The 14,102-nt window shown below is 37.0% G+C and overlaps 2 protein-coding genes across 2 annotated transcripts; both read right to left on the reverse strand.

The window, feature by feature from the left end:
- Positions 1-101: 101 nt before the first annotated feature.
- Positions 102-4,235, reverse strand: LOTGIDRAFT_171238 (hypothetical protein; the record flags this gene model as incomplete). Its single annotated transcript, XM_009047433.1, has 7 exons — positions 102-304; positions 635-859; positions 1,428-1,478; positions 1,692-1,901; positions 2,403-2,633; positions 3,254-3,344; positions 3,951-4,235. The coding sequence occupies 7 exons, from the start codon at positions 4,233-4,235 to the stop codon at positions 102-104; spliced, it is 1,296 nt and encodes a 431-aa protein (XP_009045681.1).
- Positions 4,236-6,131: 1,896 nt separating this feature from the next.
- LOTGIDRAFT_237598 (hypothetical protein) lies at positions 6,132-14,102 on the reverse strand (the record flags this gene model as incomplete). Its single annotated transcript, XM_009047434.1, has 11 exons — positions 6,132-6,690; positions 7,334-7,392; positions 7,613-7,750; positions 7,859-7,966; positions 8,094-9,499; positions 10,185-10,284; positions 10,424-11,712; positions 11,776-13,378; positions 13,584-13,651; positions 13,741-13,784; positions 13,996-14,102. 11 exons carry the CDS (start codon positions 14,100-14,102, stop codon positions 6,132-6,134), a joined length of 5,481 nt encoding a protein of 1,826 aa, XP_009045682.1.

Here is a 14,102-nt window from a genome sequence, read left to right on the forward strand (position 1 = left end):
CTAGAATTTCATGTGCATTTTAAGAGGAAGTATATCTTTAAATATCACGTAATGTTCGACTTCGAGCTTAGATAGAGCATGATAGCTTTAAGGTTCATGTATCAAATAATGGTAACTTCGACTTCACATAAATGAAGATTAGGGCCAGTAGAGGTAATTAGTACGTATCGTCCCTCAACAACTGGTTCACACTCAAATATTCTACTCGTAGAACCAAAATTTTCTTCATATGTAGCACAGGTCGTGATGGAATATGTTGGCGTAAGAACATAAGATCTTATTGTTAAATTGGTTAACGTTGTATCTGAAATGAAATATTTTTAGACTATTTTACATGAGCTAAAAACCATCAGAATAGAAGCCGATACTTTTTAGGGGCTAGGGTAGCCTATCTTCCAAAAAAACACCATATATCTCATGTTACCTGAAAGATACCAAAAACACCATATATCTTACGTTACCTTATCGCTGCTTGATAACACACTGATTATGGTAGCGTAAATGTGGTACGCAACTCCCATAGCAGTAGGATGACTAATCTTGATTTCTATATGCAGTTGGATATCAGTTCTGGAACTCGAGTTTTGGCCAAGCAATTTGTTACATTGATACCTAAACAGAACAAAATTCATACCTATATCATTTGTTTTTTCTTTATTGTACACAACTACACTCTCTATTGGATACTTTGCCCCTAGATCAATCTCAAACCACCGAGAACCACTAGTTGGTGCAGCAGAGACACACTGCGCACCATTGATATCTAACATGTTTCTATTGCCGTCTACTAAGTACGTCACATCACCAGAAATTATACCACTGGCAGTTACAGGTTTACCTGACGACATGCCGAATCCGTCTACAATCAAAAACAGACGCAATGATCATCTTCATACATAGCCATTTTATAGAGAACACGTTTAAAGTAGCACACGCTTTCAATATGAAATGCATTAGGCGAGGGAGCTGAGCAGGGATTACCAAATGTTTCATTGGGTCACAGACGATTCTTTCACTATGTATAATGATAAAAAAAATGAAAGTAGGGAAAGGTAGGGGGAGGGAAAAGCCGTGATCTTTTCTGGCCTTCCCCCGTAGAAGCGCCACTGCTGTCAGTTGATGAACTAGCACGCTTCGCTTCTGTGGTTGTGTTTGGTTTATCTGGCAACAAATATGGTCTAAGATGGACCTTGTGTGGTGTAAAATGGGACACGAGGGAACCAGCCAAACCGTTGGTGAATGCGTTCGAGGTCAACAATGTACGACATATTCACCAAGGATGGTGTTGCAGGACATAGAACGAAGCAAAAACAAGACAGCGCTTTGTGTTTATGATGTTCCATGCCAAAGAATTTGTTGTCAATGTTCTGAATGGTCAATCCAATCCATCCCTTTGCCACCATTGCTATTCGAGAAAAAAAACTTACATCTTTTTAAACAAGAAGTAGGTGCAGAAGCTGAATTGTAACTTTCATAACCTGTGGTAAAAATAACACAGCCTTTTGATATATACAGGTAAAATTTGGTTTCTGAGAGCTACTTTATCTGGCATACTATAGTTCTAGTGTAGTCTCACCATAGAAAATAAACATTGCAACCATAATTAAATTCTAATATTATGCCCAAGTTAATAGGAGAAATTGTTAGTATAAGCAATTAAAACTTTCGTTGCGATAATCTCAGTTACGAACCTTCAACGGTAAACACTTTTACTTCGCACAGTAAAAGAATCTGCGTCTTCTGCATGTGTATACGTAGACGATCGCCACTTACTGGACGTAGACAATTAATTTTAAATCTTCCAAAAGGCAATGTTCCTTTAACAAATCTACAACATGCGTTTTCATCGATTAATGGTGCTCTCCTTGATACCAGTATACCAAAATCATGAAGCATTCCAACTAGAGAATTAAAATGAGCAGTGAAACGAGTTTTGTTAATCGCACTATTCATAAAAGGAACATCTTTTGTAAGTAATAATGCAAAACAAATACATTGCAAAAACCTTCAAACTGTGAACATAATATAAGATCACCCTTGACGTATTTCAAAGGCATCTCAATGTGTGGCTTTCACATACTGTTTCACATTTTGATTGATTTTTTGATTTTGTCGACTGTGTTATACGCAATGTAAAGTCTTTAAGGCCTACAGTACCACTAAAAGCAACAAAGGGGCACTTCCAAACAAGGTAATTGAGCTTAAATCAATGGTATGTACTCGCATGTGCATGTGCATCATTTTTGAACTATACCTACTAGTATACTGCCCTGAAACGAGCATCCAATTTTTTATATAATTAATCATATAACTATCAGTAAATTTATTTGCCAGATGACTATGTTCGAATAGGGAAAATATTGATCAAAACCAATTTTTTCCAAAAGCGCTATCGAACTTACCACCTTCCGTATCATTGGCACTGTATATTTCTATACCAGTAACATTATAGATGGTATTAAAACGAACTTCCCACCAAGGACTAAAATCATTATAATCAGTAACAGCACAAGCATTGTCTAGATAACCTCCAGTAACACCGTCCACACCATGACTAGATTGACAACAGTGGTAGTTTGATACAAAATGTGAACTCTGTTGAGTAGGACGACCGAAAGCAATATTTGGTATGGCTAAAAATATACAATATTTCAAAAACTGAAAAGACTTTAACATATTCAAAACACTATGCAATTGGTAATGCCTCAATGGATTATAAAGAAGTTTTCTAAAAAAAATTATCTGTAACGGGACCACTTATAGCATCAATTTGAATCATTACAATTTACAATCAGTCATCTGTGGTTCCAGCAATTCCTCTAAAACTAAATGACCGATGACGTAACTAATCGCAAATTATGCTTTATCACATAAGGCCTTTCACGATTAATATCGTCATCAAACACATGGTATTGATGGAATTTCAGAAACCACAAACGTCTGATTGAAAATTGGAATGGTAAAAATTGATGCTATCACAGTGTCCCCGATACACATCAAAAACGTAGAAAACCTCTTTACAATCATGAAACATTGTCATATTACGTTAGGAAAAGCTCAGTATGGCGCCGAATATGTAAAACTTGGAAAAGATGTTTGCATTATGCACAATGCAATGCGTTTATATGATATTCCGAATGAGACTCCATCAGAGGAATCATAGAAGGAACATAAATTGAATATATGTTTCGGCATGCACGTGAATGTAATTATATTGCAATGTATTATGTAATTATAATGTAAAAACACTTACGTCTCGATTGGCACTGAGGGTTACCATTGATGTCTCGTTCACAAACTGCTTGTGACCCACAATCAACATCTTTACACGGTCCAGCTAGTTCCTTTCCAAATAATATGAAATTACCACAATCATAAGTTTTGGAATTAGTGCTGGTATCGCCAAGCATGCCACAATATGTGTACTTACTAAAACATGAACCGACATGGTACGAGCAGGGAAACTACAGGAAACTACATTAAACTCAAGCATTTCGTTGGTCGTTTTCTGGTCGGTTCATGTTTTAGTAAGCACGCACAATATGATACGATAAGGGGTATCTTCCAAGTTTAAATATTTTTTAATCTATAACTGTGATATTTGATAGAAGTGGTTAACGTCCACTGTCTTATAGTTTCCAACAAATTCAGTCAAGTCAGTGAGAAAATTCGTGATTCCATTCGCCGATTTTTATCGAATAAGGTATCGTAAAGTATCATTACACGACCTCGCGATACGATATGTGTATCGCGGCGTAGTGTGTTGTATCGCGATACATCAATGCCGGCACCATGTAGAATCGTCTTGCAGAATATCAATTGGCTTCCTGAAATAAGTTTCTACATAGAATTATGTTTGTGTGCAGCCTGTAGTATTTGAATAAATTTGGAATGATCAAATACAGTTTTGTTTATCGTTCTCTTTTCTATAGTGTAGGATAAAGAATTACCTTTGGCATATCTTCTTTGTTAACTAAACCAAACCCAAATTCAGTAACCAACGTCCCATTGAAGATGTCATCCTTTTCTACATTAAGTTCACAGTATCCGTCCACAGATTGGAAATTGATAGAGAAACAATCCGAAGAGATCAGGCAATACCGTAGACACTGGAAGAACCCCACAGAATGGTACGTCATAAAGACCATTCCTTCGAGTCGGATATCGGACCTCAGTAAAGCTGCTTTCAAAATGTCTGGATCTGTGCAGAAATTGTTTGTATACGAGGAGTCCATCATCGAAAAGCCAACTAAAAGAAAAACAATGTTCTTCATGTTCCTCTTTTAGCCCAGCTCCTGCCAGTCCTGGTCTTATCTAATCCGTAGTTTTCTATCGACTGCTCGATGAGCCTACTCCGCATCAGCACAACGCATGTTTATAAGCGAACCAAGTCAAAAATTCAAAAATTCAGGAATGCTGATAAGACTGCCTCCCGATCGAAAATTTGCGTCGAGATGAAGATACTACATCAACTAAAACACTTTAATTAATGATCTAATATGATAAATAAACAATCGTTAGGCACCAACTAAATATTAAGTTGACGATCACTCTTAATAAAAGAGTGTCAAGTTGATAAGAATAAATATGAAAAGTAAACAATCGGTACGGCTATATATACAAAATATGCTTATTTATTATTTATGTTTGGCAAATGAAACGGACCATCGATTGTTGGTGATTATTCCAGATAATACATGTTCCACACTACACTACAAGAGTTTTCAATTAGAGTTCTATTATAACATTGTCATAAAATCATGGAGTGGTCTTTGATTCATTGTCCAGTCCTATTCAAGTGGACAGGGATAGAGCATGTCTAATGTTTACATGACAATGTATGTATGAAGATATGGATTTATCAGTCAGTCAGTGACATGATGAATCTCTTTTCATTAGTGCTGACTTAAGCATCAAGATAATTAAGATTGCATCCTAGTTCAATAATGACGACAACCGGCATGTCTGATGATAATGAAGACAATTGGTATGTCTTGTGATAATGACGACAACCGGCATATGTCTAATGATAATGAAGAGAACCGGCATGTCTCATGATAATGGAGACAACCGGCACGTCTGATGATAGTGACGACAACCGGCATATGTCTAATGATAATGAAGAGAACCGGCATGTCTCATGATAATGGAGACAACCGGCACGTCTGATGATAATGACGACAATCGGCATATCTGATGATAATGAAGACAACCGGCATGTCTCATGATAATGAAGACAATCGACATATCTGATGATAATGAAGACAACTGGCATGTCTGATGATAATGATGACAATCGGCATGTCTGATGATAATGAAGACAACCGGCATGTCCTATGCTAATGAAGACAACCGGCATGTCTGATGAAAATGGAGACAACAATCATGTCTGAAGATAATGAAGACAACCGGCATGTCGTATAATAATGGAGACAACCGGCATGTTTCATGATAATGAAGACAACCGGCATGTCTTATGCCAACGACCAGTGTGTCTATTGACACATCTTATGATAATGACTGGAATGTCTAATGACAATGATAGCTGCAGACATATCCGATGATAACTATAGCGGCAGATGTCTAATGACATGATAGCTGCTGATATTTTTTGATGACAATGAATAGAATGATAGACATATCCCAGTAGTGGCAAACTGGTAATGGAAAATAAGGCTGTTAAGTTTTTAGGCATTGGGAATTTCTGGTTAAGAAGGCAGGTAGCTTTTGTTAATCGATCTTGTCGATCTTCTTATAATCATTTCCTTAATATTGATAAAATATCGACAGAAAAATATCTGATCAATTGAACAAGAATAATTAATGAACATAATGAAATAAACTCAAATAAATAAACCAGGAAACGAATCGGTATACATGTATATTCATAGTCAGATTTAAATTGTTTAGCTCAGATCTTCCCATGTCAGGTTCCTACCGTTCTCTGAATAAATGACAAACGGAAAACTTAATAGAGCTTTATGGTTGCTTACTGATGATCGTTTGTACCAACGTGGGTTTAGGTTGCCTATGAAATCAATTGAAATTATGATATATTTTCACAATAATATTCATCTGAGAGAGCTGCAAGTTAATTACACGAATGATGAATGTACCAATCCAAATTGCGTTCACCAAGCGTCAACCTCTTTCCATAACTCTTTTGAGATATCGACATCCTTGAAAGGCTTCACCCAGAAATCTTCTGTGATGTCTGGATAATATATCAGTTCTGAATCACTGACTAACAATGCATTAACTGACTTCATTAACATGGATCTTATTTCTTCTTTCAAAAGCGACTGTGGATCAAGTGGTCGAATCATTGAAGCGTCATCAGCTGTCTTGGATTGGTCAGCACTTAAACTGGTGGTTTGAATCAACTGGTTCCTTTGATCCAATTTGTCTTGATTTCCAATTAATGACCTATTCAAAGGAAATTCAGGTGTTACACGAATCAAATTCCTTGGTATTGATACTGGTGTGATACATCTTGTGCGAATTGAATAACGAACTTGGTTTGGAATTCGATGAGGATACCGAGGATTAGATGGACGGGGAAGCGTCATTTGATATCTAACTGGCATTGCCGCTGTGTTAGTGCTTGTCTGGAAGGCGGTCTGTGGTGATGCAGTTATTGTTGTCCCTGCATTACCTCTAGTTTGTGATGAGGAAGTGACTAGGTTGACACTGTAATGAAAACACATTAATTACTCAGCAGAGCTACACATTTAAAAAAAGTCCTATGAAACAATCGCACACAATTTTTTATATCTGAGATCAAACTAAGGAGACATGTTTTTGTTTAAGAGATAGCTTTCATTCCAATAAGATTAAGCTTTTCTATAATCTTAAATTTAAAATTTTTTTTTCTGTACACAAATGTATATTACCTGCTTGCTTCGCTGGACTGCTGTCTGAAATCTGATGCAGAATGCGTTTGAGCAGATGCGTTATTAAATTCTGAAAGAGGAAAGAGTTAAAAAAACACAATTTGCATCTGTCTTTAAAATTTTGCGTCGGTGATCAATCAGCTAAATGATCGGGCTTATCAAAAATCATTAAGAGAATAGATAGGAAGCTACATGATTTTTTGGATCATTAAGCAATTTGAAGTATCTCCCACTGTGCATCTTAGTGTGGTATTGGGTAATCACGTCCTGCCAATTCACCAAAGTTATAACGCAGCACAATGTTAGTCTATATCATCAAAGACTGAACGCAAGAAAGCTGAAAGCTTATTTGGGGTGCCTTGGAGTAATGACATTACTCTAAGGGGGTACAGTCAACCGCCAGGAATCGATCCTGTAATTATGTGTAGGACACAGAATACTTGCCTAATTTGTCATACTGTTTCTTGAACTCCATCAAGGGTGTATTCTCATAGCATACCTAAAGAAAATAAAATTCCTTTTAAAACTGATAAAGATGATAAAATTTTCCAAAACTGTGCATCATGAGCAGTATCAGCGCAATATAAAACCCAATCCCTAATTGAATACCAGGTATGCCAAACCAGATCTACTCGACAAGACAAGACTTGAGGAGTGATTAGACAATTAAAAAAAATGATTTGGGAAACAAAGTTTAAGCTAGGGCTTAACAGACTAACCATTCTATAAGCTTTGGCTTTCGTTGTCAGTTGTGTTCCTGTTACAGCCGAAAACCATTTGGTGGCAGTGCTGAAACCCGGACCAGTAGCGTCTAGTATCATACCAGAATTTAGCAAAGTTGCTGTCACTCTCTCTCCCTAAAACCAAAATGTAAAATGTTATTCGTCACAACAATCTCGGAATATTGTCGAAGGATTAAAATTTACATACAGTATATGAGAGGATTAATATTTGATGTAATTTACCTTACGTATAATACTTAGTTTGTTTTTACCAGGTTTCAGTAAACCTCTATCCATCATTCTCTTCAATGACGGGAATTTCTTGTACTTCTTAGTGTCCGGTGCGCCAATCTAAAATATAATAATTCATTACTCTAAATACAAAGCCCAATGGTGGTCATTTAAAAAACAACACTCTTTAGAACACCTGCCACTTCAAAATCATCCCTTTAAATGTATTTTGATTTCCTATACTTACAGCTGTTTGAAAATCGCGGGCCGTTTTAGCTTGAGTTATTTTCAAAGCTTTTTCTTTCATTTTCATTAGGTATCTTGTGGATGAGGTCGAAAAACTGCTTTTTAAAGACATCACGGAGCGGCATGGGGAGTGGAATGGTGATTTCTTTCCTGGAGTCTTGGTAAGACTATGATAATTAATATCTGATGTTGATGGCTTAACGAGTGGATTTTGGACAATCTTGTTACTGCACTGTTGAACGTAAGATTGTTGATTTGGTTCAATTCCAGGCAAATTTATCGTCCCAGCATGCTGTTTCATCTTAGTTTGAGTCTGATAAATGTTGGATACCATTTCTTCCCCCTGTGTTAAGTCTCCTGTTTCATTGTCAAACTCAAAAACATTGGAATCACTATCTTCTTGATGCAAGGGACCACATGACTTCGGAACGGTATTAGAAACTGAATCTGTTGACTCATCAGCGTCTTTGTTCAGACTCTTCAAAATGATATCTAGAATCTCGTCATCATTTGAAGATTTGGTTACTTGGCAAAATGTACTTTGCGGGGCTCGTGTACTTATGACACTTGTTGGTACAATTATTGACATAGATGGTTTATTGTGGATATCGCTTATCGAGATGGGTGTCATGCTTTCCATGCGTGATGTTGCCGAAACACCAGTTGAATCAGCATTGCCATCTCTCACATAAATTGGTTTGGAAGGTGGAACAAATTTGTGAGTGATAAGTTTCTTGGAATTTCTTCTTTCCTCGTATGGTTTCTTTGATGCGATGGACGTAGTGATCTGATTTTGACCAACCGAAGCCTTTCCAACAGGAATAGTGACAATCTTTTGAGACAGGTTTTCGGGCGTTTTTGGTGGATTTGTTTGAAAACAACTATTTCCGGATCTTGGAACTGACACAACTGTAATGACATTAGGTTGTCGATGTGGATCATCACGGTTTGAGGACGATTGAGCAAATCTGCTGCTAACAGCAGACAGAGCTTCAGATTGAATTGGTACATCCGATACCACTGGTTTTGGTACTCTTTTTCCGCCAGATTCAAACACACCAGTTTCTACATTCAGTAAAAGTTCGGCCCTCTCCATGGTTTGACTTGCTAAAGCTGCTGACTGATGAGTAGTTTTTTGAGTAAAGTTCATTTGAGTAAAGTTCATTTTATCTTCGTCGACAAGTTTTGACTTCATCAATCTCAAGGTCGACTGAGCACGACAATGCTTATCAAAAAGAGATTTCAGTTTCTTTTGTCTTATAGAAAGCAGTTTTATTCTTGTTCTCATCAAGGATTTATCGCTTGCTGTACAAGCTTTCGAAGAAATTCTCTGACTTTCTTGTTTCGAATCGGACAAAAGTTTCATCAGCTGTGGTTGCAAGGTCTTGAACTGCAAGGAACATCTTTCTGAAAGAAAAATTAATTTTTATGATAGATCCACATCAACCAATGTTCGTGAATGTAAGCCAAGGATATCTGTTGAGTTCGGGCTTTACTACATATCAATACCAGTTATTACGGATGGTCAGTTAATGGAATTTAGAACTTAAGAGCGGAATGTGTATAAAAGCTTTCATATTACACAAAACTATACGACAAGAGACAATTAACGATATGAAAGCTGTCAATCAAAATAAGGAACCATATGATTAATAGATGAGATATACACTTAACAATAAGATATGCTTAATCAATATTGTCTAATGTTTGTACTTATTGTCAATGTTATTTATCTGTTGAAATACTTGCCCATGTAGAAATAATACAATAAACCATCAATGATTAGTTCGCTGTCCAAATAGTGGTATTTTAGGGATTCAGAGATAACATAATTGCTGTTGTAATACTTTGTAGTTGGGGAATGAACTAGTGTTCAATTTGGAGAATGATACAAATCAGTACTTAGAATTGTAGATATTGAGCTCATGAGCCCCTATCGACCAGGCTAAGCAGTTTGTCCTAGTCGTGGATTATAGAAATGTTTTACGTATGCATAGCGACTAATTTCTAATGGCTGTTTGTTAATCAGTTATCTAATTATGACCTTTATTAGACCACTCGCAAATTATGTTGAGTTTTTTATGTTACTTACTAAGGCTTTCCCTGTCAGGCGAGTTTCTTTTCATGTCATCTTGAAGTTGTCCATACATGATTTCCATCTGAATATAGGTATTGAGCATCTCTTGATGAACCTGCAAGTTGTAATTACATGTACAAGATTTCGATCAAACAACATGGTGTTCAAGGTGTTGATATTAATGTGGAACTCAAAGAAACAGTTTGCAGCTTGGCTCATCCTACAAAACTCTTATTTACATAGATTCTACCTACCTCAAAATCATCACTGAATTCCATGTCTTGCGTTTCTGCTTTGCCATCTGTCTTTGAATTGATGAATCTGATCGATATCCTCTGCTTCTTACTCCCGGTTTTATAATTAGGTTTCGCAGTCGGCATCTTGTTCCCCACTGGAGAGCCTTGTTTGGCTGCTTTGGACTCGATATTTTGTTCTGGTGAAGAAAATCTAATAGGATGTTTAGACTCCCGTCTCGATCTTCTTAGAGCTGCCTCGGGGGTGTTCTGCTGAGAGCACACATTCTGTTGTACTTCCGATTTCGATTTTTGAATATTTTGTGAATATATCATTGATTTATAACTTGGTGTACTTTGGGAAAGTTCTGTATTTTTCTTGGATATTTCTAGTTGTTCTGATTTATACATGAACGCAATATTTTCCACAGATTTTAATTTTCTGGTTGGTTCTAATTGCTTAAGTGTATCTGAACTAGGTACATATTCACCCGCACTGATATTTTGGGAAATTGTGGAACTCGGATTAGATTTTCTAGGATGCTCTGGAATGACGTGGGTCTTTAGGCTATCAGATGGTTTGGAAACTTCATTAGATAGTCCTGAAGACGCATCATGGATTAATTCATGTTTCAAAAGTTCTTGGCTTGGTAATGGTTTAGGTAAACATGTTTCTAACATTCTATGACCACCAGCCGCATTTTCACATTTTTCAGATGAATTGGTACTCGAGTTATTCAATAGTTGCGATAATTCTAGGGAGTTATGTTCTTTAGGTAACGCGAGCCTTTTTAAGTTATCAGTATCTCCTGTGGCAGAAATATTTTCGTAGTTAATCTTGAGCTCTTCAATTCCTTCTTTTGCTTCTATTGCCAATTCATCAGAAGCACCGCCGATGCAAATGGTCAGTTCCTCTATATTAGGATCTTTGTGGTTGTTGGACTCATGATTAATGTCATGTTCAGATTGATCTTTGAATACTGATGGCAGTGCAACGCAACTACTCAATACAGCTGAAGACTGTTTCGTGTCATTTGCTGGTGATGATCTTTCTTCCTTAGAATTCTCTTCAGATTTCACCAACATTTGTTCTTCATTAATGGATTGGTGTTTAGGTCCCATTTCAGATCTGTCCATCACGGGTGGTATAGATATACCATAATTTCGCTTTTGAATTATTTGACCTTTATGGCCTTCTTTGTCATTTGTTGTACACAATATGCTTTCACTAACACATGACATAGTTGGTGATGAAGGACTCTCTGTGTGGTTTGCTTTATCTAATGCATGAACGGTGGGATCATCTTGATCTGCAATCATGATTTCAAGTGAAGTTAAATCATTATCGGACTGGCCCTCAGAATGGCTCCTACCTTCTTTAGAATAATCTGGCTTCGACACGACGGTACCATCTTGATTTGGACTTTTGACAATTGGATCTTGAACTGAAACCTTTCGGGAATTTGCGTTGGATCTTTCAGTCTCGATAGAGCTGTGGTTCGTGGTGTCTGGATCACCTCCATCGATCAATCCCCAAGACTTACCCAAGCCCATGTACTCTTTAGAATTATCTAGCTGTAAATTCGACACAACATTAATATCTTGATTTGGACTTATGTTTATTGGATCTTGATGTTTTGTTTCTTGAAGTGAAACATTTTGAAAATTTGCGTTTGATCTAAACGTCTCGACAGAGAAATTATTTGAACAGTGGTTTGTGATGTCACCTCTATCAGTCAGTCCCGAGTCCTTGCATTCTTTAGAATTATTTAACTGTAAATTCGACACATTACTATTTCGATTTGAACTTATGTCAATTGGATCTTGCATTTTTATTTCTTCATCAAGATCTTGACGTGAAGCCGTTTGGAAATTTGCGTTTGATCCTTCCGTCTCGATAGAGCAGTTATTTGAACAGTGGTTCGTGGTGTCTGGATCGCCTCCATCGGTCACTCCCGAGGACATAATATCCATAGGTATAGCATCTGATTGACTGCACGCTATATCGATGGTGTCTACTCTTAGATCTAACCTGCATATTTCCGTTGATTGATCAGAAACTACTGAAAATTGAGGAGACGAAACCTGCATACCTTGCTCTCCAAGCAAGTCTGTTTTCGTTGGAGTATGTTGGTGACGGTCTTCAGAAAGGATTTCATTTTTATCATTTTGCTCGTTGTAAGATTCCATCGGACATGAGCTGTTTGTCTTTTCTAAGTTAATCGGCAAATTAAATTCTAGTGATTGGTCACCACTCACTGGTGCTTGTGTTTCATCATCCAATCCGACATATTTCAAATCAGGTGAAGCCATCGTGCTGTTTTTTTCACTAGCGGTGGTAGTTTTAGGATCTTCTTCTAATAATTCAATCTGGTCATCTTCATCGTTTGTAGCATACTGAACATTGTCATCATGTACTTCTTTATGGGTGTTCTTAGGACAGTACTTTCCCGTTGATTTATGGAGAGGTGAATTATTTCTGCATCGAAAAGTCGCCACCGGCATAGATTCGGGATAAATTTCAGAATCGAATCCAGTGAAAGGACTTAGTTGTATTTCTCTGGTTTTTACACGGGATATAGACGAATCAAGATCTGGCGTCAGCTGATCACCGTGAAGAACCGAATCACGCTCTACTGATGTTAATACATCAGCAAGTGTGTCTTCCACTGCTTCCCTGGAGTTGCTGGAGTTGATGCTTTGGTTATTGTCTGCTGAATCATGGATATTTTCCACTTTTGGACTGATGATTTGATCATCGGCCAAAGATGATGCTCTTTCATCAAATCTCCTCATTACTTCTTTTGGACAATGGTTTCTTTGAAATTGTGATGAATGGTTGTACTCTAAGTCACTTGACTTCTCACTGGCAATATCTTCGCACTTTGTAACTCGTAGATCACTAGATCCATATCGTTCCGATAGCAGAGATTGTGAGTTATCATCATCATCCCCGCTAGGAATACTACCAACTGCCTAAAAGAGAAGTGGATACTTAAACAATATTTCATTCAAATATAAATCAGTTTCATTGTGTAGCATAAAAAATGGGAAACGGGGCTGATCTAAAATTGTTGTCAAAGGACCGCGTCGCTCTTTTCACGAATGTATAGAGTAGCTTCATCTAGTATTAGATTAGTCATTGGGTCTAACCTGGAAAGACCCTTGAAGAATTTCTCACCTTTTTGTAAAAGTCAGCATCTGAAGTTAATAAGTCAAAATTTTGGTCTGGTATTAATGGTGAAGACGCTGAAAGAGAATTTTTCAAAGATTTACACATCTAACTTGAGCATATATTAGAAATGTTCCTTCCAAAGGGAATCACAATAGAATCTTACCTGGGTTTCTGTTTATAGCATCTGAAGTAATCAATTCCTTAGATCTTAAAAATAATAAGGTAAAGGTTAATCCACAGCCATTACATTATAATAAAGACACACAATTTGTTAAAGATCTCAACGTTTTCCACCTACCACCTGAGTTAAAAAAAAAACATTTACATCTAAACCGGTGAATAGGCTAATCGACGTAGACTTATTTGTCGAATCTAATGTGTGATTTGTGTGGACATTATGACACTCAAATATCCATACCTGCTTAGCAAATTGAACATAATTGGAGAGTTGATTGAACCAACGGTTGTTTCACTGATGACTGACATCATATCACTTTCATCTGCTGCAGATGTTTCTGAATCCAT

This window comes from Lottia gigantea, assembly GCF_000327385.1.
Source record: "Lottia gigantea unplaced genomic scaffold LOTGIsca_112, whole genome shotgun sequence".
In the NCBI taxonomy this organism is placed as follows: domain Eukaryota; kingdom Metazoa; phylum Mollusca; class Gastropoda; family Lottiidae; genus Lottia; species Lottia gigantea.